This window comes from Acanthopagrus latus, chromosome 21 (assembly GCF_904848185.1).
Source record: "Acanthopagrus latus isolate v.2019 chromosome 21, fAcaLat1.1, whole genome shotgun sequence".
Taxonomy (NCBI): Eukaryota; Metazoa; Chordata; class Actinopteri; order Spariformes; family Sparidae; genus Acanthopagrus; species Acanthopagrus latus.
This window is the reverse complement of record NC_051059.1, coordinates 4,800,613-4,828,113: the sequence shown is the minus strand read 5'-3', so window position 1 is coordinate 4,828,113 and position 27,501 is coordinate 4,800,613. Positions and strand designations below refer to the sequence as shown.

At 40.8% G+C, this 27,501-nt stretch overlaps 1 protein-coding gene across 11 annotated transcripts in view; it reads left to right on the top strand.

The window, feature by feature from the left end:
- Positions 1-27,501, top strand: part of ctnnd2b (catenin (cadherin-associated protein), delta 2b) — a 190,282-nt gene that overhangs the window by 108,924 nt on the left and 53,857 nt on the right. For 5 of the 11 annotated variants that reach the window (XM_037084521.1, XM_037084522.1, XM_037084519.1 and 2 more), the window contains 5 exons: positions 1,610-1,741; positions 4,955-5,267; positions 8,873-8,929; positions 23,178-23,310; positions 27,064-27,277. In XM_037084521.1, coding sequence (XP_036940416.1) covers positions 1,610-1,741; positions 4,955-5,267; positions 8,873-8,929; positions 23,178-23,310; positions 27,064-27,277 — 849 coding nt within the window. The remainder of the gene's footprint in view (positions 1-1,609; positions 1,742-4,954; positions 5,268-8,872; positions 8,930-23,177; positions 23,311-27,063; positions 27,278-27,501) is intronic. The other 6 variants (XM_037084529.1, XM_037084527.1, XM_037084525.1 and 3 more) reach the window with 2 other exon arrangements.

Sequence of the window (27,501 nt, the reverse complement as noted above, 5' to 3'; positions counted from 1 at the left end):
TAATTGGTATTCATGTGCATGAGCACAAGGATTGGAAGGAAAACACATATTACCAATATTTGATTAAATTGGCTCGAGGTTTTATCTAAAATGTATTAGATTGCTAATATATTCATGAATTTCAGAACAAGAACATGAATGAGATTTATTGTTTTTTCTTAAGCCCCTGACACAGTTTAAAGTGCCAGAGTTTGACTTTGTTTGTGGCTTTTTAAAAGGTGCGTTTGTCATTATGACATTTATTTTTTAATTTGGTGGAACTAAATGTGAAGCTCATCATTTTAAAACTAATGGGCAACTCTTGTCTGGTTTTGATCACAAATGTTGTTACGGATTATCACAAGCCAAACATTGTCACACTTTTCATGCCAATAACACATTTTTAATATGGTGCTTATCACCATGCAAAAGATATCCTGCCAGACTCTCATGGGAAGGTAAACATGGTTTAAGCAAAATGAAAATCAGTTGATAATTTGAGTAATTGCCAATTTGCACTACTTAAGTACAATGCCAGTCTAGTCCTATATTATTAAACATCACAGTGGCCCCATGTCAAAATCTAGTGACATTTATTTTTTCAGTTTATATTGTAATCACTCGGTGCATTTCCTTAAATGAAACAGAGGGTTTTTTTCACCATATTACCACAAACTTACCAATGAACAGAAACCATTGAGCCAGGTAGCATTCCAGCATAAGAGCACTAGTTGGTTACTGGGTCTGTTGGCAAAATATAATAACTAGAATGGCACACAGTCAAATGCATACCTCTGTCAGTGCACGGTTGTCCCCCCTGCTCATTCACTTACGGACACAAGCCACCTGAATATACCATTATTCCTTAGAAATTACTGACAATGACAGGGTAAAAAAAACGCACAATCTGAAACAAAATGAGGAAAAATTCCTGGATACGTCCTTTTATCCAGATCTGCCCCAGAAGTTAATGGAGTCTATTATGGGGCGAGAGCCATCCTTCATCCTAGTTTTATAGAAATCTGTTAAGTAGTTTTTGTGTTTTCCTGCTGACAAACCAACACGTAAACGGACACAGGTGAAAACATAACCTCCTTGGTAGAAGTAGTGAAGCAGCCATCTATAGTAGGAATGTAAATAAATATTAAGAGATTATTTGGAAATGAACATAAAATGTGCTCCGATCAGAAGCCAACAGAATCGATGTTTTGCAGCAGCAGATATTACTGATAATTCATGATACACAGCTTTCTGTTAAGCCCTTAATCCATAGTAAATTGTGTGCATTGTACTTTATGGGAACTTGGAGGTAACAGGGGCCCAACAGAATATTTTATCATGTGGCTCCAAATGAGGTTAATCTGGTTATGGTGTTTATGGCATGTAAAATGATCATGACACATAAGCCTTTCTGTTAATGTGTTTTACGGAGCAATTCAAAAGACAATATGAATTTACTTAGCCTACATTTGATCATTCCTTAGTAATGTAATTGTAATGTAATGTAACTGTTTATCACTGTAAGTGATTACGATTACATTCTCAGGGATCCATCCATATATCCGTCCACCCATTCATCTAGCTTTTCATCTGTCAGTAAATCTAACCTCCACATTCCCTGTGTTCTCAGGCTCCAGAGGGTCCTACAGCAGCCAGCACAGTCACCTAGGCTCTGAGCTCCGACCTCTGCAGTCTCCTGAACACCACATCGACCCCATCTATGAAGACAGAGTCTACACCAAACCCAACCTTAGAGGACAAGGTAAGCTGAAATGGGGAAATGGTGGCAGAGTAAAATGAGGACATGGGATAGAGAGTTATTTATTTAAGATGTACAGAGGGATATAGTCAATAAGTCTGTATCAGCAGGGGGGAGAGGAGTAGAGAGAACTGAGTGGAAAGCAAACATCTAATAGATTCTGGGCTAGAGTTTAAGTTTGGGATTTAAATACATTGTAAGCAGGAGGTTTTGGGTAGAGAATTCTGAGGTGAATGTGAGGATTTTATCAATAAAGGCTGATGAGGTTATCTCAGCTTGAGCTTGGAAACCCTGTTTTACAAACTGAGGCATAGAGGTTGAAAGAAATGGGCATTTAGTCTGTGCTGCTTCAGACTTAAACCATTATTGCTTCTTTAACAAGCTTTCTACATTTGTGGAATTGCAGTGGTAAATCACAGTGCCCCCTTAAGAGGCCCAGCCATAAGCATTTTCTTATCTGGCAACTCAAAGGTTGCTCTTCATTGCTTATGACTGATCTGCATAGCAACAGTAAATTACTTATTAATCATTAATAATAACTAGTCATGTTTTGTAAACCCTTTAAAGCTTCCTTATTAAGTAAGAAGAACAGGAGGGGAAAGGAAGGAAACTCACATAAACCTGTATTAATGCTTTGAGTAGATTAGAGTGAAGCTCAGAGATGTGTTTCAAATAGTCCAAAATTATGAATAGCTGCAGCATGCTGTAAATCACCCGCTGAACCATCTAAATTTAAAAAGCAGTGAGTACAAGATGACATCACATGAAACACTGAATAAAGTGAGGGATCAAACAAATACTGTGCAGCATCCTAAGAGGTAGAACAGAAAGAGACACGACATGGTCCAACTTAGCAGATAGGTGTTTTTAATATTAAAGGCCACTGTACATAAGAGATTTCCTCGTCCCATCTGATCGTGTAGCGCTATTTACCAGATCAGGTAGGCAAATCCAATTGGGGTCTCAATGGCAATTTGTCTCTCAGTCACAGTCTGTTAACTAATTAGTTTCAAGGCTGAAAATTAATCTCAATTAATCCCATGGGCGTTAGCCTGGGTGCTTTGAAATCAAAACAAACCAACCGTGTCCTAAAATGTTGTCAACGCTGTGCTGGCAGTTTGGTCGCCTGAACAATGAGTGTAGCTGTATAGAGGAAAGTATAGAGAGGGAAATGCAAAAAGCAAGCTTATACTTTATTCTACAGTGTTTTGTTCCAAAAAAGATTCACTCTAATAATTCAAAGACTTGACGTCATTTTTGTTCTACACACATTGTCGTGACCTTGAGCCAACAAAATAACTCCCTCATCATCTCCACCTTTGTGTCTGTGAATGTAAGTCACAACACTGCCACTCTTACTGTTAAAACCTATTTTTTTTAACATTGACTTGAGATCAGCATATTTTTTTAGTTTTTTTTTGGGCAGCACAGCAACTGTTGAAGCCTAACTGCATTTCAAGGTCAGCTCAAATAGTTTCAAGATTACAAACAGAGTTGGAAACAAGCAAACACTTTACACCCGACTTCACATCACAGGTGAATTTCCCCGGGCCTTGTCAAGATCCCTGCAGTTATGTAGTAGCACACACACAGTTATACACACACACAGACTGACCCAGCTCACCTCGCTCAGAGCGAGCCGGTGTAACCATGTGGACTATCAGGCTCACATAGTTTCTGAACTGTGGTCCAACAGGAAGACAATTCCTCTCTCTGTTTGGGGCTGACAAAGGGGGTTTACTGGGCTGTGGTGAAGGCATTATCGTGTCCAAATGTCTTCAGGGCGAGAAAGGATTAACAAGTGTGCAACCGCCCTTGGGCCCCAAACCCTCACTGTGTGGCAATTGGCTTGCAGTAATTTGATTAACTGTAAATATGTTTGGTACTTGGCACCACTAAAGCAAAATAAAGAATTAAAGCAGCTTCAAAAGAATACTTCAACATCTTGGGAAATATGCTTATTCATGTTTTCGCTGACAGTTCGACGAGAAGACATCCAGCGGAGACTCCAGTGTGGCGATGGAATAGCCGTTTCCTTGTTTCCAGTCTTTGTGCTAAGCTATGCTAAGCTAAGCCCAGTTAGCCCTCAGCTAGCTATAGCTTATTTAACAGACAGCTGTGAGACGGTTATAAATCTCCTCACCTAGCTCTTGACAAAATGATTTTCAAAAATGCCTAACTATGAGGCACATATTTGAATTGTGCTCAAGAGATTAAGAGCCCAGTGTGTAGAGAGATCTATTGATAGAAATGGAATATAATATTCATTTGAATGTTTTCAGTAGTGTATAATCATCTGAATTAAGAAAAGTGTGTTTTCATTTCTTCAGAATGAGGCTTAGCTACAGCGGGAGTAGGGTACACCACATTGCACCACCAATTTGTATAGTGGCCCAGAAGAACTAAACTAAACACTGGCTCAAGAGAGGGCATCTCGCACTTTTCAGGTTCTTACCAGGCACTGCTAGGGAGGTATTTAGTTGGTTGCAACTATCTGTAACTGCAACACTTGGTGCTATAAAATCCCTGACTCCTGACCTTTAAGTGTAAACTTGGGACCAGGATGGTGTTACACAATCAGGTTCTGGGCAAAATGCAATGAAGCTGTCATGGGTGGTATGTTGTTTACCGTGTACATGATGGAGGTCTAAAGATGAATGTGAACATACTTTGTAAAGCATAGAAACATTTAGTGGAATTAACATGTGTTGTTATTAATGTTATATAGCTATTTAAACGTAATTGATTTCAAGGTCAAGGGGTGCATAACTCAATTATGCCCTTATGCCCTCCTTGCAACATGAGTCTGGTACAGGGAAATTGGGCTGTACTTTTTAAATGTCACCATGAATAGACTTTTGACAGGTGTCTAAAGGTGTTTATGTATGACCTGTTAAGTTTTTTTTTCCTTTATTTTGCATGACTCTTTGATTTTTACCTGCTACTGTCAGGTATTTTGTGATTATATTTTTTGAATGAAAAGTAATTTCCCCCCCCCCCATTGAGTTGTAAATCTTCACTGCAGTTTTCCATTATAATTTCTGAATTTGTGTTTTATTCCATAACTTTTTTTTGCTTCTTCCCTTTCTGCTTTTTTTCTTCTGTGCTGTGCTGTTCCACTGGTGCTTTTTTCTCATTGTGTGTACGTGCATCCTTGTGGTGGCACTCGTGTTTGGTTTGCCACTCCCTGCCCCTCCATGGCTACACCAAACCCAGTGGTGAACCAGTTGTACCAAGAGGTCCTCAACTATCTGCTCTGTCCCTACGCTCCTCTTCCTGCTTTAGCCCCGCCTTCCCCCGGTGTCGACCCAATCCCCTTGCAGCGAACGGGAAGCCAGTCAGCCACAGCCACTTTTCAGAGAGGCAGCTTCGCCACAGGAGGTGGGGCGGTTGACTACGCAAACCCATACCGCACTCTTCAGTTCTGCCCGTCCACCGAGTCGCCTTACAGCAAATCAGGCCCTGCCCTCCCCCCTGAGGCGGCTCTGGGCCGGTCACCATCAGTGGACAGTATCCAGAAGGACCCAAGGTGAGGAAAATAAGTCATTTTTACTTATAATCAGCTCTGGATTGCTGATGAAGCCCTTTATCCTGCTCCCTTTCCACGTTCACTGAACTTACTGAGGGCCAGATTCACCAAATTAATCATAATTATGCAAGTAAATAATATCAAAAACCTGGAAATATTAAGCTTTAACAGTGAAAAAGAGTTTAATTGCAATCCACAAAAGAGTGTCGAAGTCAGAGGTGTGACACAGCGACACACAACAGTTGGTAGCACCTCAACAGATAATTGAATGTCAGGATTTGACGGTCTGGTGCTATAAAAGGCTGGCTGAATCTGGGCTTTAGTATGAGGCACACATCATGCCACATCTTTCACTGTCCTCTCCAGTTTGCCTGGTGTTGGGCTTGTTCACAGTGCTGTATGAATGCCTGCACACCTTTTGGTCAATTTTTAAAGTTCAATGGCGCTGTTAGGAATGAAGGGGCTCTCCTTCAGTGACAACCTGTGCAATAGTTAGAGATAGTTAATCCACAAAGTGCATGAAGTCTGCTTTTAGACTGAGAGAGCTCTGTGTACAAGCGTGGCTGTGTGAAGATGAGGGGGAGAGAGAGGCAGTGACAGACAGACGAGAAGAGAGAAAGAGAGAGACACTTACAGAGGTAGCGTAATTGCTGTTTTCATCATTCTTTTGTCCTAGCTACAATCAAGTTTGAAATACTATTCCAATTGTGTCTTGGGTTTTTCTTTTAATTCTCAGCCTCTGCTTTTGACTAATGACTGCACAAGCACGCTGTCACAGATAGGAGCAGCAGCCTAATTAAAGCTGAAGTGTCTATCCTTGTGACATTTCAGCTCAGGTGTGAGCAGGAGATATATATTTTTGCTTAAATGTAACATTTCTATTGAGTGAGTCACTTTGTGCTGATATGGAAACATTCGGTCAACGCGAGAGTGTCTTTCAGTGTTCTTAGAATAGGTGACTCCTGTTGTTTTTGTTGTTGCCCTTGCTCTTTCCTCCACCCATTGTCCAAGTGTTTATTTCTCTTTGCACATTGCACTCACATCGTCTGTTTGTTCAACCTTAAGCTCCGGCGTCATTGTTGTGTAGCTTCCAGCATCCACATATCTGCACTGCTACATGTGAAGGACTGACTTGTGATGCATGGCATTTTGCTTTACCTTCACAACATGTGCAGTCAACGTCAGCGTTAGCACTGTCCAAATGAGACAGTGCTACTGGAGTAGTTTGTTGTCCACATCGCATTAAAGGGAGGGTCCCCCCAAGATCACAGGAATGTTCTTATCCTGCCATTGCAAGTTTTATTGTTTGCAAGCTTGCAGCTGGATCTGCTTGAAAAAGCATGTCAATATAAATTATTTAATATTTGTGTCAACAAATCCTATAAAGAGACCAAAACCAACAATGGGTTAGTCCATCTCTCAACACTTTCCAGCTTCCCTACCATGTGTTCAGTACTTAGCCATAAACTTAACTGTTCCTGATGAAGTCTAAAAAATAAGAAAATACAAATATTGGCCTGGCCATACAAGATTTCAGGAATGTTCTTTTTTCATGCTTTATTTATTCATTGAATAATAACAGGTCAAGATGCTGACAGCAAAACTGGATAAATACAGGTATGACATGCAACAAAGGTTGCCAGCTGGAATTGAACTTGCAATGGGTGGCATGCGCTTCAAACATTCAGCTGCCAAGGTCTGAATAAATAGTTTTGGTTTTTAGTGTCATACAATAAATATTGATAGATATGAACAGTACAACACAAAGCCACATTTGCTTTCATGGAGGCAGATTTGTGATCTACCGATAAACACTGAGAGACAGAAGAAGAACGATGGCAGCACAGTGTTATCGCGCTCATGACAATAACCTGCTATACCCAGGTAGACCCACGGAGTGTAGACTAGACAGCGAATCATGTCATCCCCAGTATGGGCAGACATCTTGGCTCTTATTACCCTCAGGTACGCACAAACTACAGGGTCTTTGAAAACTACAAAAATAAAAAATGATTGGTTAGTAGTATCATCAGAAGTAGGTATTTATTGATATCGATTACAAAATTAAAATCTGGCATTTCTAGTGATATCCTAAAACAGCTGGCTACTGTAGTTTTGAGTAAACATTACTCAAACAGGAGAAAATAGTGCATTTAATGGTGTGGCTTCATCTGAATTTTGTGCTGTAATTGGGTGTTTACAACAACAGGACAGCAAATCTGGGAATGCAGAAAACTACAGCGACTAAGTTCATCGTAATGAAAGCACACGTCACCCAGTGTAACTGTGAGGCTCATTTAAGTGTTATTTTGTTTTGTTTTGTTTTGTGTTTCCTGGAGAGCAATAGAAGTTTATGACACAGAAGAATACAATTATATAATGTAAATCATGTGCAGAGAAATTAGACAGGAAACACTTAATAGGATTCACCAGTGATCAGTAGAATCAGTTCATTGTTGGTTTTGGTCTTTTCGTGATACTTGGTGACAAAGTGAAAAATAAGGACTATCACCAACCTTATTCTTTTAACACGCCTTTTTTTTTCTTTTTTTTTTTACCTGGCTAACTGGTCAACATAGATGTTAAGTGCTAACACCACAATCATTCACATTATATTACTCCTACATAGGCATAAGCAATGTGTAATCTATGAAGGAATGGTATTGTAAATTAGCAACACATCAAGAAAACTGAAATATGAGGGATTCAAAAGAAATAATCATCATTAGACTGATTTATTATATATAGGCTGATCTACAGCATCTTTATTTTTTTTTTAAATTACAGAGCAGCCTCAGCTGAGTAACAATTGCAGGGGGGAAAAACAAACTAGTTGCTAAAAATATACAGTATATGTGGATATTCTCGTGTTTAAAATTAACCTACACATAACAGGCTTAGCAGCTTAGCTTGTCATTTACTCACCGTTCAGCTCCTCTGGTACAAGTCCTGTTTCTCTGAGATAAATCACACAAAAAAATTGTAATAAGTTACACATGAAGGATTCAGTCATCTGTGTTATCATTTAACAGCCAAGTTGACTAACAGGCCTACCCTGTGAAAACAGGGTGACACAGATAAGAAAATAGCACTGTTGATATACAGAGCATACACATATAAATATACACCATGGTAAATAACCTACTTTTAATGAGGTACAAGGTCTTTAAACACAGGAAACCCCTGGTAGTTTGAAACTCACAGTAAATGCTTGCTGATTTGGGGCCTGCTGTCTTAAAGTCCTCTGATAATTTGGCTCTGCAGTTTTGACCAGAATTGCAGCAACCATGACCTGAACACCGACTTCGGTGCATGAATATGCACAGAACAAGGCGGTACCCAGATTGCTTTATCCTCGGACCCTCTCTTTAGCCAACATATCCACCATCTCCCCACCACCCGCTCTAAGTGCATGTCCTTCACCCTGCCCACCTTCTCCACCATTGCCTGATAACCAAATGTTGAGAGAGAAAGACGAGTCTAGTGGCTACGTATTGATTTCTATTTATCAATCATCACTCTTATGACGGTTTTTGAATAATTTGTTGCCAGACAGCCAACAAATACCTCTCTCTTGTTTCTCTCTGCCTGTCCCCCCTTGATAGGTACGACCCCGAATTCCTTGTGTGGAATCAAAATCAAGCCGAGCAAAGAATGACAAAGTAATCCAACTATTTATTTATACATATATTCATTCTGTCTATCTATCTTACCTTTGTCTCATTCACTGAATCTTTCCATCTTCTCTATATACGACACCGGTATCAGACGCAGATGTTAATGTTAATGGCAGCATGACATTTCACATATGTATGGTCACCCATTTATTGCTTTATCAAACAGGGATCACTTTGAATTTGGCATCATACAGATTCGTGTTGGAGATCAAGTATTGGCTCTCAAAATCAATTTGCATTTGAATAGGTTATTGCATAAAATCTGAACAACATCCTCCGTGAGCTGGAAATTAAAAACAAAATATTAAAAAAACAAATCAGTTCTGACTATATGACAATTGAAGTACGTGTTACTCATAATCAATTTCTGATTGCTTATATGCCATTATTAGCAGTATGGCTTACTAAAGCCTATGTTTTATGGTGTAAATATTGCTCATTCTCTCCTTTGGCTTTCCATCCATCCACCCATCCCTCCATCCATTGATCTATCTGTTATTGTATTTGGTCATTCATTTGTCTCCATTGTCTGTCTATCCTGGTGATTTCTGAAAATGCTTTGTGGTGGTTTATTCATGTGGCTTGCCCAGAGTGAATTTGGCATTTAATTTAGAGTTTTGATGGTGTGGTATTTACTCAGACAGCACATGTGTAAGCATAGGCGTATTCCTCAAATGTTTAACCTTGAAGCGATCATCAAAAAGACAATTAAGAAGGTAGATGGATGTCATTCCTAGTCATTCCTTCCTAGTCAATGAACACTGCCCCAATAAACAGTACCAACAAAAGGTTACTTTGAAGGTCCAAAGTGTTTGATTTAGTGGCATCTAGCTGTGAGGTTGCAGATTGCAACCAACTGAATACCCCTCTTCTGTGGAGAAACAATGTGGAGGACTCCATGGAAGAGGACCCACTACCTCTGAATAAAAGATTCACTGTGAGTCAACCAAAACACAACAATTATTAGTTTTGAGTGATTATGAAAACATAATTATGAATATTTATTTCTGCTAATAGATGCCCCTTAATCCCACATTGACAGGGTCTTTACTAGTACACCCACATACTGCATGGGTCTTTACAGTTGTATGGAAGTGTTAGCTTAAATTTTTGGGAATGCAGGGGTGTTGGCCTACATTTTTACATGGCTGGTCTCAGTTGTTTGGTACTGCTTCCTGTCTAATTTCAGTGTGAGTGTGGATATTCGTAAACTGCCAGTACATCTTTCTTTTCTTATTGCTAATATTACCTATCAGATACTGTTACATTAGCAAACAATACTTGCGGAGACAAAACATGAGCTGTCAATGCTGAGGGCAACATTAACTAACAATGTTGTCAGAGACTTAACACAAGCTAACAATATTGGAGAGGTAACATTAGCTAACAATACTTTCAGAGGCATAACACAAGCTAACAGTACTGGAAAGATAACATTAGCTAAAAATACTTTCAGAGACTTAACTCAATCTAACAATGCTGAAGGCATGAGATTAACTGACAGTGCTGGCGGAGACTTAACATGTCCCTGTCAACCATGCTGACAGGGACAAAACAATAGCTAACAATGCTGTCAGCGACTAAACACAATCTAACTTGACAATACATGACAAGTTAATAACCCTGGCAGAGGATCAACATTAGCTAACAATGTTTGTCAGAGACTTGAAATAAGATTAACAATACTGGAACCATAAGATTATCTAACAATACTTTCAATACTTTTCAAAACATAAATTAGCCATACCGAAAAAAGAAAACCTTTGCCAAAACAGCTGGCAGAGACAAGCTACAGTGCTGAAGATATAAAATTAGCAAACATTATTGGCGGAGACAAAACGTTAACTAACAATCCTGGAGATATGACGACAGAACAGAATATACTGAAAGAAACACAGGGTTGGCTCACAATACCAGGAAAAACACAATTACTTAACAATACTGGGATTCACTTCGTCAGTATGTGTTTGTTGCTCTAGCTTTCCACTTAACTTTCCAGGTCCTTGGTTCCGAGAAGTAATTTTGACACAGGTTTTAGGCTTATTTGGTTTACTTTGGTTTACTTTAGCCTAGCTTGTAGCTGGTAAGTAGCATCTCACAGTTTGGACCAACTCTGCTGTGAAGAAAGCTTCAGAACTCATAGTAACATTAACATTGCATCTTCTACATTCCTCTTCTGTTGCAGCAAACACAATACAAAGCCTTTCAGTGGGTCTAACTGTTTTGCCGCAACCCAAACTTACAGACACTCTATGGCTGACTAAACTGGTACATAGCCCCCACAGCAGACCTCTCGTTCTAGAGGAAATACTGCACAACATTAGCACATACTATTAGCAATAACAAAGTTCAACAGGTCAAACAGCCAAATCAGTATCTTTAGGAGAGGTTCAGACCACGAGGAGGATGCTGTTTTATCAATCAGCATCTACACTGTGTTGTGTCTCAGTCTTACCGTCTTTTGCATGGCTCTAAAAATGCATGCTTAGCTTGTCTCATCAACTACAAAGTGACCTAAAGAATCACTCAGATTTGTCTGATGAAATGGAGGAGTGGATATAGACTCTATTGGAAACAGAAATACATAACAAACAGAAAAATTATACAAACAAATACCATTTAGCTGATTTGTCTCACACCGCCGCAATGTGGCAAATGAAGGAATGTTACTGCAGAGACAGCCTCTTCTGCACCGCAACACATTTCCTCCTTCTGGCTGCCAGTGATTTATGGAAATGCTCCTGCTAACAAAGAAAGATTTGTGCCATACAGCATCTGACCTGATCATAAAGGTGCCTCATTTTATTTCATGCTCATAAGCACAGTGGGAGTCTCAGATCCATATTCAGTCACCAGGTTGAGATGGACTTTGTGGTGTGTGTGTGTGTGTGTGTGTGTGTGTGTGTGTGTGTGTGTGTGTGTGTGTGTGTGTGTGTGTGTGTGTGTTTAGGTTTGTGTTTCCCAGACACAATGTGTGTGTGTCTGTGGGCCCACTGAGGCTGGAAGAGATGCATGAAAGGTCAGGAGATGTCAGGCAGAGCAGAGAAACACACACACACACACACACACACACACACACACACACACACACACACACACACACACACACACACACACACACTTTATTTTTCTTTGTTTACCTTTACTTTCTCTTTGCCCCAGTCTTTTTGTCTTCTTCCACTGTTTTTTTCACCTCCATATATGTTTGTGTTTTAAAATATTTCTGTTTTTATGTGTTGATTGGGTTTGAAATTTTGTTGTATATTTATCGGTATGAAAATATCACGCTGGAATACTTTTTCCCATCTGACAACACTGCAGCAGTGACCAACTGAATCCTGCCAATCTGTCAATGCAAAATAGTATTTTAAAGGTGCTTGTCCAGTGCAGTGAAGGGTCCTGGGGCTATTTGAAGTGCACAACGGAAATAAAACAGCATTGTGTGCTTTGCATTTTGACATTGTTATATGTTAGAAAACCTTACAACCACTCAGCAATGATCAGTACGTCTTCTCTGAGAAAAAATACAATCATGTGACAGTCCAAAGCAGCTTCATCGCTCTAAAACTGCTTTCAAATTGACCTTGGACTGGATTCAACTATTATAGCATGTTGACAAGCTCTGATATGTTAGCATACTTAATGTTTTACATCCATTTGCCTAAATGGGCAAATATGTGGAATTATGGAAATGGTCAAGGAAAATCATGGTTCAGCCTGTTTCCTGTATACCATCTATTGTAAATAACGAAAGGGGGACAGAATAAAATAATAAAATGGATTAAAGGAATTTATTAATCTCTTTCACAGAGAAGAAAGTAACATGGCACTACTTATCTTACTAACTTTTAACATTGACTAAGATGTAGAATTAACAATGAATATGATAAGAAGAAAGGACACATAAGATTTCAAGAGTGAAATCATAATTTCTCGAGGAAAAAAGAATCCCAATCTTTTGTCTAAGCGAAGTTACATAGTTGAGGTGTTGTATTTCATGAATTATAACACAATTTATAAAGACAAAGAGAAGATCAGTAATGACAATCGGAGAGTGGAGTGGAGACGCGGAATGACTGTGTCAGTGATCGATCCAGACAGCCTTTCAAAGGTCACGGCAGTGTCTATTCCATCCCCGCCTTGGTAGTCTCAAAAGTCAGCTTGACTAGTGAGCCAGTTTTGATCAGTAGTCGCGAGTGTGTTGGTAGGGTCGAGCTCACGTTCGTCACTTCTTTGTGCTTGTCGGACTGCATTTATACAGCCCTGAGCAGAAATACTCCTTTGGTTTTTCGGCTCACTGATACTGTTCTGCACACTTGTATCTGTTTTTTGATGTGCGTGGGTTCTGAGACTAATTAAACGCAATACTGCCTCTGCTTGCTTATACCTTGCACAGTGTTAGATTATAGTTTGTAAACTGCATGCTTTATTAAGGCCAGAAGGTAACTTCAAACTTAGAGGTGTTGGGCCACTGACCTGGCTGCTGCTGTGTTTTGATGCGCCAGGATTGAGAACCGTTTGGCTACCACATAGAGCAGATACCAATATCACAGCAGTCCACACACAACGATACCTGTGAAAGAGGTGATCGCTTCAGCTGACACCTCTGGGAAGTTTTGGAGAAAAAGAAAAGAGAGCGAAAGAGAGAAAGAGGGAGAGAGCTGATAAACAAAACAGAGAGCTCATGCTACAGCATCATTGCAGGGACAATTACATGGACTGATGCGTTTAACCAGCGCTGTCAATCATTAATCAGTTACTGTGCTAATTACTGTGTCCATCAACTGCACATAGTGTCGACAGATCCCTGTTGGGTCTGCTGCCGCTGGTCTGAGATCAGTTTGTTTTGTGACGCCAACTGACACCAACACAACACTGGGCTCTTTTTCTATTGTCTTCTTCTCTATTGTAAGTTTGCTATAAATACACTGCGCTGTTTTGCTGCTAATCAGCCACCTGAAGTTGTCAGATGTCCTGCTGAAAAGTGAACGCGGTGACTCAGCAGCCTTGTCAATTTATTTTTAACTTCCTTTCTTCCTGCCTCTCTTCTCGCTCTTCTGTCAGTTGACTCTGCAGGTTTACCCTACCTGTCTGTCTGCATGTTCTGTCTGTCTGTAGGGGAATGAGTCATCATACAATCCCCCCACCCCCACCACCCAACCCCCCAACAGTCCTCAGTGGTGGCAACACACACAAATACACCTGACACAAATCTCATAGTTCGCTCTCTGGATTCAAATCATTCTATTCCCCAAAAACCCTGACTCACAGGAAATCCTTTCAGCCCGATATAGCAGTGAGAATGATCTGCCTGCAGCCCCTCAGTTTACAGCGCCTCGCCCTGCTTTGTGAATACATAATTCATACACGGTTTATTTATTTACTGGGTTTAATTGTCGGTTTGCCGCCCACACCACGTATTGTGGTGTAAATGTTTTGGCTGCGGCTGACACAATCGCACACAGAATCACACACACACACACTCACACCCAGCTAAGTGGTGACGCGAGATAGCCCACCTGGTTGGTTGGGAACAAAGAGGGGATTGAGAGTTTGTCAGTTTGTTGTCCCAGTCCACTGAGTCGCCAAATGACACATTTAGGCTCTCTTGGGGGGTGATGGGGGCTCTCACACACATAAGTATACATACTGACACGTGCACATTGTTAAGAAAGAAAATATGTCAGGAAATACCTTTTCACTCATGATTTGTTTTAGTTCTGTTATCTCCTCTTGTCCTTGACCGTGTCTGTCCTCTTAATTTCCTCTGACTTGTTCGAATCAGAGCCTTCTGCAGGACAAAAGGTTAGAGGGATAAGATTGCCATTACACACAAAAAATTGTTTATTTATAGGATGTGCCAAAGTGGTAGAAAGCGAAAGTAAAAGAAGAGTCCTGAAAAAAAAGAGGGGGGGGGGGGCTGACATTTGGATCAACAATTTGCTTGAAGTGCCTTGAATTGAAAATATCCGCAATTGGGGTGAGATAATCAAACAAGTAAAAACAGATTTGAAAACTCTTTTACAATCATATTTTTAGTAGACATGATGTTCTGATTGACGTGTTTTTGTTTTTCCAAAGGGGACGTTTCAAAATAGGTTCATATTCTGCAAAGAGGACAAAAGCAGCATATTCTTATACAACAACTCCATAGGCCAATTTCTAGTGACTCTGAAAAATGACAAATCACTGTCGGCAAAACAACATGACAGTTGTTGTGTAATGTAGATGTTGTACACTCACAATTCGGTTTGGCAACAAAACCACTTTGTTGGCTTAACGGGAAAGATTGTAGTTTGGGTGATGTAAGTCGAATCTCTTTATTCTTTGTGACCTGACTTCCTCCTTTGCTGCTTTAATAATGACTACGGCCACAAGTGGTTGCAGCCTTACAATTAGCAGCAGATTTGGATTGTAATATGCTGCTTTTGTGCTCATTATGAAAGGTGAGTGTTGCATTTTGAATAAAAGAAACATTCACTAACTTCTATTCCCACATCAGCTGCCAAAAGCCAGACAGATAAGAAACATGTATATGGTCATCTGGGTCATCATTAATTATTATGTTTGTGAGCAGGGGCAAGGGCATAGGGGACTTATGTAACACAAATACTGTTATTTTTTGTGGTAAGAGATGTAATATGCAATCATCTCATTTGACTTAATCAAAATGAACTGGAACAGTGCATCAGGTTTGTGCAAAGGGTTTATTTTTTGGTAACACTGATAAATTAACACTATTTTAAAGGTCCTGTAAGATAGTTGATTCTCAAGTCCCATTCCCAACTTTTCCAACAAATACTGACCCTTTCAGATGGAGGCCGACCTGACACCCGACCTGAAAACCCAAGACATCAGTGTTACTATGTTTTGGGGTTCTAGGGGTTGAAAGTACAGAAATTAGGCCACATTTTTAATTCTTTAATTCAGCAAATGTATTTATACGTTAATGTAATGTGTTATTTTCTGCTAAAGATATTAATATTGTTTTGTTCTAGAGATGTGGTGAAGGTTACATATACCTGCAAGTAGAATAACTAAGTAAAAATGGACTCACCTTTTCAAGTTCAACGTCTTTGTACATCTTATTCTCCATGGAGAGGCCCATGGAAGTCACTAACACACACACAGTACACTCGAAATGTTTCAGTTCAACTTGTTTTTTCTGTTTTTCAGAACAGCCGTGCTTTCCAAAGACATTGCATATTCTTTTCTTAACTCCGACACTAAAACAGTGCAAACATTCCCCGGGTGAACACTTTTGCCCAAAGTTCACAGATGGCTCAGTAGTATTTGCTCATCCTGCTGTGATGTTGTCACACAGTGTTTGGGACTGGGAGCACCATATTTTCCTGTGTTCCCTTTGCTCTGGAATGGATGAACACAGACACACAGATACCCAGATGCACAAACACACACTCACATACACACACACACACACACACACACACACACACACTCACAGAGCGAAAAAGAGATGCTGAGTGAAAAAGTAGTACAGCTCCAGGCTAGAGTTAGTGAATGAATGAACCATTATAGTACAGTTTTCTGGGGCAGAACACACTCAGGAGGGAAGACAGGCAGACGCTTTGTTTAATTTAGATTCACCGTGACTGTAGGTAAAACCTTTAAGAGTGTTAGTCCGCTTTAAGATTGACTTTTGTTTCAGGGATTTATCCCAGAACACCAACATATTGCACAACGTGTCAGCTCTGTTATTCAAATCTGTGCATACATGTGGAGTTGTTGATCAAATCTTTGTTGGATATGTACATTTGTATTGTGTGTGTGTGTGTGTGTGTGTGTGTGTGGGTGTGTGTGTGCACGCGTGTGCCCGCGGAGCTTCACAGCCCAAGGCCTCGGGTTGAGTTTGATCTGTTGTGATGTGCCACTTTCTTTCCAGGGCCACAACTATTCTAGGCGCTGCTTCTGTCATGGTGTTCGTGTGTGTGTGTGTGTGTTGGCGTTTTCTTTTTTTTCCCATGTTTGTGTTTATTTCTCACCTATTCATGCCTTCTCATCTCCAAATGTGTGTGCATGGAGGTGTTTAGTCTTGTTCTGGTGTTCTGAAGCATACTTGTATGTTGTTTGTGAGTGTGTGTGTGTGGGGGTGTGTTACGTGCTTTGTGCCTGCCGGCCAACAACAAATAGACTGTCCCCTCATTCATTCAAGTGTTAACTGTCCATTCTATTATACACATTGAGTACCACTTGTGTGTATCTGTGTCTGTGTGTTCTTTTGTTTGTGTGTCCCAACTTTGATCCCACAGATGTGAGACAGACATTTTGAGGGAAACCAATAGAAGAAAAGAGAGTGTTTGTTCAATAATTATTGTAGAGTGCTGCCAAAAGTGCCACTCTGGCCTTCAAGTAGTGTTTACTCTTTGGCCCCTGGTGTGCAACTTACATTGATGTGTGCTGTTTGGATGAGTAATGGACCTGAAAAGCACTTTTGCAACCTCTTCTCAGCATGAGGATGGAGAGGCAGTTTAAAGAACGGCAGTGTTGATGGACTTGTCATGTGAAAGCCTCCTGTCAGCTGTTGTATGTGTCTTTTTGTGGCTAAAACTGTGATAATTGCTAAGTTCATGAGTCGAGTGGATTACCCTGATTGTTCAGTATCCAATGGTGAGGTGGTCGATGAACATAGCTCGGGCCCTGCCGATCATCACCTTTAGTCATAAATCTTATGGTGGCAGAGCAAATGTCAAAATTTTGACAAGCGGACACTGCATATTCTACAAGAAACTATTCCCTTATTCTTACCTTTTTCTGCACAAGAATTCAAGTGTCCATGAAGCCTTTGCTGACTGCTGACTGACCAACCGTAACTTAACCTGGAAAATGTTTTTATAGAATCACAATAGTGCACTGTAAGTACAGTCCAACATGCTTCAGCAGAACAGACACGGAGCTTGAGTTCTGCTGAATCAAACACTGCATGGCTGCACTCACACTCATAAATTTAGTGACATACAACTTCCCTCCCTCCCATTGTCTCTGTGTCATATTGCCGTTAGTACCACGGCTGCTGCTAACATCCTGGCTACTGTCCAAAGAGAAAAAAAAAAGAATCTCAGTGTGACACAAAGCTAGAGTAAAACACATGGTTGTATTAATAACTGGGCAGGTTTCGTTACTTGCTAATCTAGTAGAACGAATGATGAATTTGAACCACTTCAAATCCCAGTGGTAAGGGGAAACACATATCAGTAGAACAGAATGTGACAGAACACCAGCGCTCAGCGTTGTGTGAACGCCCGTCAGTTCACTCTTGTTTTTAACCTCGGTTTCTATCACTCTCCGTCTTTGCCTCTTCCATCAGCGCAGTTCGTTTTCTTTTGCATTGCAGAGGTTCCACAATTATTACAGTTGCAGTCAGGGTCACTTCCTTCGTGGCGTCATTCGACCCCTGCTTTTGCGAGAAAAAAACAACAGAAACAACAGCCTGTTGGCAGTCTGAATAGCAAAGTGAAAGCAAGGCTCATAGGGAACTAGTCTATATGTGGATGGTGTCATTTTCAAAGTATGCTGTGTTCAAAATCAATTTGTTGAATGCACCGACTATGTATTATTATTATTATTATTATTATTATTATTATTATTATTATTATTATTATTATTATTATTATTATTTAAACCTGCTGTGATATATTTTTATATATGATAATATGTGCAGTGCAAGTGTAAAATCACTCTATATTCCAACAGTGATCAGTGAGTGTTTGGTCAGGACCCCCAAGTCTCTCCTCCCTCTCTTCATGTAGTAAAAGAGAAAATAAATCCGATGCCATCTCAGCCCCCTTTATCCAATCAGGACAGAGATTTCCATGAAGAGGCGGTCCTTAGAGCAATGTACTACATCACATAATATGCATCATAAGATGATCATACCGATGTTTTTTGTTTTTTTTGTTTTGTTTTTTTTTATGTAAAACACAATAAATAACTCTGTCCGTCAAATATTTGCATTGAAGTACAAGCTATTGCTGTAAAATGTATATCTTGAATGCATTTAGAGGCATAAAATAGCATTCATAAAAATGTACTATACCCATTAGTCTCGTTATAGTCAGTATGTCGCACCAGTTAATGAGTTTAACCTGTTCGATTTACCGAATGATAACATACGCAGCTGAACGTGTCTGATAAGTGAAGCCTTTTAGTTCGCTTGTTATCAAAGAAGCTTTGATATCTACAGGCGTTGTTGTCGACACTGCCCCACTTTCTAATCTATATATAAAAAAAAAATATTCACACACACACACGCATGCACACACACACACACACACACACACACACACACACACACACACATCTGACAGCTCTTTCAACCATAACATTAGATGTCTTATCGGCCAATTAACCCACAAGGTGACCCTAAACAAGGTTATGTCATCTGTGATCGGATTTACTGAGGCTCGTGCTGCTGCGCGTTGCTTAACAATATTATGTATGTTTAAGTCGTGGCCGTGCATGTGTGTTTGTGTAGGCATGTGCCTGGAGCACGACGGGAGAGGAAAAAACAGAGAGGCGCTAGGGCAAGACAGCAAAAAAAGAGAGAGAGAAAGAGAAAGAAAATTGTTAAAGAGAGGAAGGATTTCAAAGGGAGAGAAAAAAATGTCCTTTGAAATAATTCTCTCTTCCTTCTCTCTCCAAATTCCCCATTTTTCAAACACTGGGTTTATCCCATTTGCCCATTATAAAACTTAGAGACAAAAGCTTTCTAATCCTGGCTCTTCTGCACTGCCTTTGATGGTTGGGTTTGTATTCAAGTCAATGAGTGGGTATATGTGTGTGTGTGCGTGATTGCTTTATTAGCCTGCTGAATTGTGTTAGTGTGTGTGTGTGTGTGTGTGTGTGTGTCTGTGTGTGTGTGCGTGCACGCTCGGCATTAGCTTTTTTTTTGCTCCTCTGAGCGGGTTATCCTACAGCACCCAGCGCTGTGTGTTTCTGTGTTTGTATTTGTGCAAACCTGCGAGTGTTTGTGCGCGTGCACGTGTTTATGTTAGACCGAAGTGAAAATCATCTCCAAGGGGATGTTGGGCTGCTGCTGCATCAAGAATAAGCTATATCAAAGAGAAATGGGTTCTACATAAGAGCAGAGCAAACAGAGCATCTGCATGCGGCCCCCGACATCTCACAGCTGTCAGAAAAAATGGATATCATAATGTGTCGATTTCAAAGTAGAAAACGGAATGTTGAGACGTACAAAAAGTACAAAGAGTGAATTAACATCACGTCCATTTTTGACCCACCCTCAGGTCTACAGTAAAACGATGCCAAATCACATGTGGGAATACAAATTTGCCCCAAACAAATAAGGAGGAAAAAAAGAGATCCAGTTGCAGCCTTCATTGGTGGCTGTCATGGAAACATGATATTTGGTTGCTGCTGGCTACAGATAATCTACATCGATTATCACCCTTCTCCCTGATCCCCGGCTGTGACTTCATTCTCTCACATCACATCTTTCTCACATTAATCATCTGTGTTCCTTCCTTCACACACACCCTCACACACATTTTCCAGCGTTGGTGAGCTTGCGCATTTCTGTGCTTGCGCGTTTCTGTGTGTGTGTGTCTGGGCCTGAAGCATGCCTATGGGTAAAACCAATGGAAGACCCTGGTTATGCACCAAAGCCGAGGCAGCTGGGGCAGGGCGGCTCTTTCAGTGCATCCAAGATGGCTGCTGATGCAGGACAGCATAGAAAAATTGCTTTGTTCAGAAAAGGTCTCCTGTATGTAAAGCTTCAGCTCATATTTGTTATGTGCCGGTCGATGAAGAGGACTGGACGTATTTCTGTCTCAAAGTTCATGAATTTTAATTTTATTTATGGCTAAAGTAATTCCTTTGAAGATGCTACATACGGATATGTTATTCCCACAGAGAGGACGCATAACATGGATGATGAAACGTGGTTGTTGATGTTGGAAGAAGCAAAAGGGGCAGACTATTCCCTAGATTTGAGTCTTGTGACCTGATTTTTTTTAAGATCATATGTAACACCTGTGCTTGCCTCCTCATGTTGTTTGGAAGGCTCAACTAGGCAACATATGTCCCGATCCAGCAGCAAGTTAGGAAAGCTGTTTAAATTTTCCAAAATGCTGCATCATCACATGAATTTACGTTAGAATCATAGAGAAACTGTTAATGAAAATGAGAAAAAGTTAGTCATTGAGATGCTCTAATTCTAATTTGATTCTACTAATAATGATAACTGGTATGTGTGTACAGTGGAAACTTGCAATGAACAAGTTAGTGATCAGAATCGTTCCTGTACAATTGCTGTTTAAATATGTTAAATAGGTTATGCCTTTTCTTTTTTCTTTTCTTTTTTTGCTGTAATCCGTCTGCGTCTAGCTTGCAACCTGAGGCTCATGCTGCTCTCACATTGAAATCGTGTCGAGAATGATTTGTGCACAGAGATTAATTTCACCTGGACAAATGTGACTATTTTTAGCATTTTATTTTTCACCACATTTGTATCCATGTTCTCACGATGCATAGTCACTGGGTTTGTACAAGCTACGATACGATATGTCTATGGTGTGGAAACGGACAGGTGACAGGTGAGCACTCTTAATTTGATTATTTAACTTCATTCAGCGACACATTTACTTTTCCCAATCGTTGTCCAATGACTGAAAAGTGGCTCCCTGTCTGTCAGTGTCAGTTCAGGCTGGATGTCAGATGAGCCTGACAGTGTTTGACACAGGCGGCAGACAATACAAACAGACAGACTGATACGAAGCAGCAACAGTTTAACACATGTTCAGTGCTGAACAAACAGCCTACAGCTTTAGCACTGCACAGTACGGGACTGAATGGAGCGAATGACACACAGTTCAATGTCTCTGGTTTGTTTTTTTTTTTGTTTGTTTGTTTGTGCATTGTTGCTTTATGGCACAGTTGTATGAAATGTGTGTGTGTGTGTGTGTGTGTGTGTGTGTGTGTGTGTGTGTGTGTGTGTGTGTGTGTGTGTGGGTGCATGTGTGTATGCACTGTAGATTTATTTTGGCTGAAGTTACAATGTATAATCATGTGTAGATATTTGCAGTGGTTAACCTTGAGCATGAATGCTTATAAACTCAAAGTGGAGGAAGGTTGCTATTAGGGATGCACAGTATATAACAGGCTGATAAGGTATGATATGGCCCAATGCTGCCATGTTTATATTGTTATGGTCCATGCCAATAATGAAATTTCAGCTGATAAATACAGTTCATAACACAAAACCAAATGGCTTTACTTGACTTCAGCGCTGCATCTACACAGTCAGTAAATGGCAATACCTATCTGATAGTTTGCATTCTGCTAATAAACACAGGGGAAAAGAAAGCGGATCATCAGCCGTCCTTGCTCACGACATCGAGCCTGTCTCATCCTGCTGCACATGAACTGGTATGGCACATGAACAGTATTGTAGAGAGCAGACGCATGATGTCCTGTCTGGTTTAAGCTCTGATCCACCTCAGGGTTAAAAACTGTTGGTAACACTGCTCTAAATATGAATACTGTTACAGTCACAGTTTTCAGTGCTTCATGACAGCCATCATTTTACAACCTCAGTAAAAGCATCGGAGAAGTCGGACGGTGATGTCGGGTGTTAGGATCTGGCGTGTTGGTAGGGGTCAAGGTCAGGGCCGCTGTGCAGGTTGAGCTCTTTCACACCGAGATTGGAAAATCATTTCCTGTCATGTTGGAACAGGACAGGGGCAAACTGTTGGAATGTTGGAATGTCACTGTCCTCTAAAATATCACTCTGTAGGGTTTACTTTCCTTTAATAACTAGCTTGACCTGCGCTAATGAAAGTAATGTAACATATCAGTCCCTTTTCAACAGGAATGTCTGCTTTTTAAAGAGATGCTGTTGATTTTTTTATGTGGCAGCGTGGCGGGGGTCAGATGTTAGGGCTGGCGTGTGAACGAACACACCACATGATGTTTTTGGTGCATTTTTCTTTTAAACCTCTACTTACTGACTGACCTTAAGTACAAATGTACAGTACTTCATGTGGTTTGTAATGTTAATATTGTACATTTTCACTCCAAATCAATACTTATTTTAGTCTGAAAATATTTAAACACAGCATGAATGTTAAAAAATGTGTGTATACAATGTCCATCTCCAGCCTTGATTTCTGTCCCCCCACACACACACACACATCTCTAATCCCTGAACACTCCAAAACACGCTGTATTTTCTGTGTGTGTGTGTGTGTTTCTGTAGGGAGTTTGGCTGGAGGGATCCAGAGCTGCCAGAGGTGATCCAGATGTTGCAGCATCAGTTCCCATCAGTCCAGTCCAACGCTGCTGCCTACCTCCAGCACCTCTGCTTCGGAGACAACAAGATCAAGTCTGAGGTATTGATCTCCGAGGAGAAGCCGCACCAGGAGAGAGGGTTTAGAGACACATATGGTTCTTAAAACTCAGCTTGAAGGAGCGCTAACTCTCCTGTTGCTCACACACACACGCGCGCACACACACACACACACACACACACACACACACACACACACACACACACACACACACTCACTCTTTATCCCCTGGGATCTCGCTTGTACTTAAAACAAGGGAAAAACAAAATCCCCCCTTGAAAAACTCAACAATAGCATCCTCTCCAGAAACAATGTTCAGTGGAATTCTCAAAGCTTCAGCAGAAAAATCCAATCCAACGGTATCTGCATTCCTATCTGCATACTACAGGAAATAGCAGAAAAGTATGTTGTTGAGTGTATTTTGATTGAGCTCAGTTTGTACTGGAGAGTCGCTGACTCTAACTGAATGAGAGCCAAAGTATGCGTGTGTGCATGTGTGTGTGTGCGTGTGTGTGTGCGTGTGTGTGTGTGTGTGTGTGTGTGTGTGTGTGTGTGTGTGTGTGTGTGTGTGTGTGTGTATGTGTGCTCTCCTGAATATATTGTAGAAGGTCACACAATGGACCAAAGGAGAAATAGTACAACAACATTTTCACAGCGCTTTTTGTGTTTATTTTGCTGTTTGGACAACCTTTACGGTTCCAGTGGAATAGAGCAAGTGTCAAGATGCTTATTTTCCCTCTTGATGTCTTAGATAAGAACATCAAAGCCAGTCAATCTGAATGTAGGGCCAAGTTCCACCCATCAGTACTTCTTAGTAAAATGTTGTATCTCCTAAGTTTAGCCATACAAACACAAAGGCTTTAAAACAACACCTTGTGATATGACAGGGTGTTATGTGCCAGACTGCTTCTTTGCAGTCCAGTAATGAAAGGTGAGGAAACATGTCATCTCTTCTGCCACACACTGTCCCTGCGTATGCTTTTGGAGTTGACATTGCTCCCTGACACAGGGCACTGCGAACAAAAATGGAGCGAGCACCAGAGGGGGGCGTCTGGAAGGTGACACAAAGCTCCAGATGTCTTCTATAATGGCTGCATGTCGCCATTGTATAGGACGGGCATGCGAAAGCACAATTACCACGATAGAGGCACTTTTAAGATTTACCGTATTTTCGTTTTTGGGTCAAACTCATTTTCAATGGGAGTGCTTTTACACTAGCATCAAAATCTCTATTTTAAAAACACCAAGAAGTCTGGACACAACATGAAACTTTGCTCATAGTATCACCACGGTCTCTACACATGAACACCAGCATTTAGACCATTGTTTGTGTACACAGAGTTTGCCGCTTGATACTATCGTAAAATGCCCCATGCACTCCCATTGAAAATGAGTTTGACCCAAAAACTGATACTGAAAGTGCCTCTTTCATCATAGATATGCTTGTCCACGAAGGTTTAACTCATATTAGTTTATAAAAAAAAAAAGCCTAGGTTGCATTTTGGAAGGAGTTTTGCCACATACGTAAATAATGTTTAAGTAATAATCCTGAAGATTTTCATGAATATAAAAATCTGTTAAATCAGTGTATGGCTTTATGAGGTATCACAATGATGATGGAGCCCATGGCCCACTGATGAAAGCCCTTGCATTTGGTGTAATACCAAAGATGTACACTGGGCATCGGTGGCGACTTTCCCCAGAAAATATCACAAGCAGCACATCGCAGTTAGCCAGAGAGAATGCGCGGTTCTCACGCAGCATAACAGTGTTTTTTGTCCTCATTTTGTTTGTCCAATCTTGTGTGCACAAACATCTCCCTCACCATCCGTCTCAGGCGTCTCACTCAAGGGCAAAAAATAATCTGGCCCGCGATTGGTAGTTTTGGCAGCTCTGCTCTAAATACCACTGTGCTTCATTCTTCAACACAATTTCAATGTAAGTCACCTATCTGTCCCTCTCTCTGTCTCTCTCTCACTCTCACTCAATTTTTAATGCCTGTTGGCTGATTACTGTTTGAGGAACCCTCAAATCCATCGTCTCCATGGGGATTAATAAAGTCCAATCGAGCCGAGAGGCCAGCGCTGGGAGTTAGTGTTATCTTTAAGGGTCATGGCCAAACAAAAATTGACTGATCATTTTCCTTTCATGTGGTGTTGTTATACACCTGCAGTTACTGCTACCTGAAACCTTCCAGATTTACTTTAAGTTACCTAACAAGTATACACATTTTACATTATACACATTACAATACAAAATACTGTATTTTTTATTCCTCTACATTTGTCAATGTGGCTAATGTCAACTTATGTTATGGTGATCCTGCTGTGGTCATGAAAATGTAAAGAGTGTCATTTTCACACAAACAGTTAGGCTGATACGTTTATTGACAAACAGAACTGCAGGGAACACTAAGGATTTATTGTGTGTGTGTGTGTGTGTGTGTGTGTGTGTGTGTGTGTGTGTGTGTGTGTGTGTATGTCTCTGTGTGTCTGTGTAACATCTCTTGAGTAGTTAGAAATTTGACGCGGGCCTTTACTGGGGGGAAAGGCCATCATGCGTGTCTGAGCTCCACCAAAACCCCATATTAGACGACATTAACTCCACATTATGCGCACTTAACCCAATTCTGAATATAGTCCTGTTCCTTCGGTCCGTCCTCCTGTCCTTTAAAGCCGTCATTACTCAGTGTCTCGGAGAAAACGGTTCCATCCGTCTCTTCAATGTCAACTCAATTCGGCTCGATTGGACTTTATTAATCCCCATGGAGACGATGGATTTGAGGGCAAACAAAGTTCCTCAAACAGCAATCAGCCAACAGGCATTAAAAATTGAGTGAGAGTGAGAGAGAGACGGGACAGATAGGTGACTTGCGTTGAAATTGTGTTGAAGAATGAAGTATGGTAGTATTTAGAGCAGAGCTGCCAAAACTACCAATCGCGGGCCAGACTATTTCTTGCCCTTGAGTGAGACGCCTGAGTGGTGAAGTAACAGAGTGGATGGTGAGGGAGACATGGCCTGTTCAGTCTCCTAGCACCAGACACACTGTGCAGATGTGTAACCCTGTGTCACTAAGGGTAGAGGGAACTAAAAGGAAATTAACTGAGAATAAGTTTGGTAATCATTATAATGAATTCCACCAAAATGAGTTTGCGCACACAAGACTGTACACATTACGAATCCTTCAATCAGTGGTGGAATTTAATTAAGTACATTTACTCAAATACTTTGTTGAAGTACAATTTTGAAGTCCTTCACGTGAGTGTTCACATGTTATGCTGCTTCATATGTCTACTTACCTACATTTAGCATAATCTAGAGCACATGCACAGAGTAAAGTCACCGCTGCCTCATCTCTGAACAAGCTCCTTCACTTAAAAGTCTCTTTTGTTTTTATGGAAAAACAGTCTGCCCTACATTTCCTCTTTGTCTAGACGGAGGGAGGCAGGGAGGGCTGCAGACACAGAATGGGGTGATGGTACAGAAAGTGTTGTGGCTGGCAGTTAAATAAATCTTGCATCAGTGCAACAGAGGCGAGTGCGCCCTGTTTATTCAGTTGATGAAGTAGAAATGAATATTTACACGACAGAATAACAACATAGTGGTAAAAGTGGGAAAACTGTTTGCTATAGTTGAGGTAAACATGCCATAATGTCTCTGTATTATTGCTGATGTATAAAAAACAGCAAGCAAATTGCGGGGGGGGGGGATTATTTTATTATTCATCTATAATCTATTATTTGTGACTGTCCCACTGCTGTCCCTTTGATTCCCTCCTCCGTCCTCTCTCTTCAGATCCGGCGACAGGGTGGCATTCAGCTGCTGGTGGACTTGTTGGACCACCGGATGACAGACGTGCACCGCAGCGCCTGCGGAGCCCTGAGGAACCTGGTGTACGGCAAAGCTAACGACGACAACAAGATTGCCCTGAAGAACTGCGGAGGCATACCGGCACTGGTCCGACTACTCCGCAAGACCACAGATGTGGAGATCCGAGAGCTGCTCACAGGTAAGAAATAAACAAAACATAAAAAGCAACTGCAAATATTTCAATGGTAATAAACGTGCAGCAGGGTGAATATGAGAAGCAGTCCTTTTCAGAAATGACTTACTTTTCCTCACAAACCCTCGGGGACCTCAGGGAACCAGGAAATGTTGTTGTGCGTTCACCTACTGGAAAGTTTCAGGTGCAGAAGTTTCTTCCAATTATTTCTCATGCTGAAATTGGCGGCT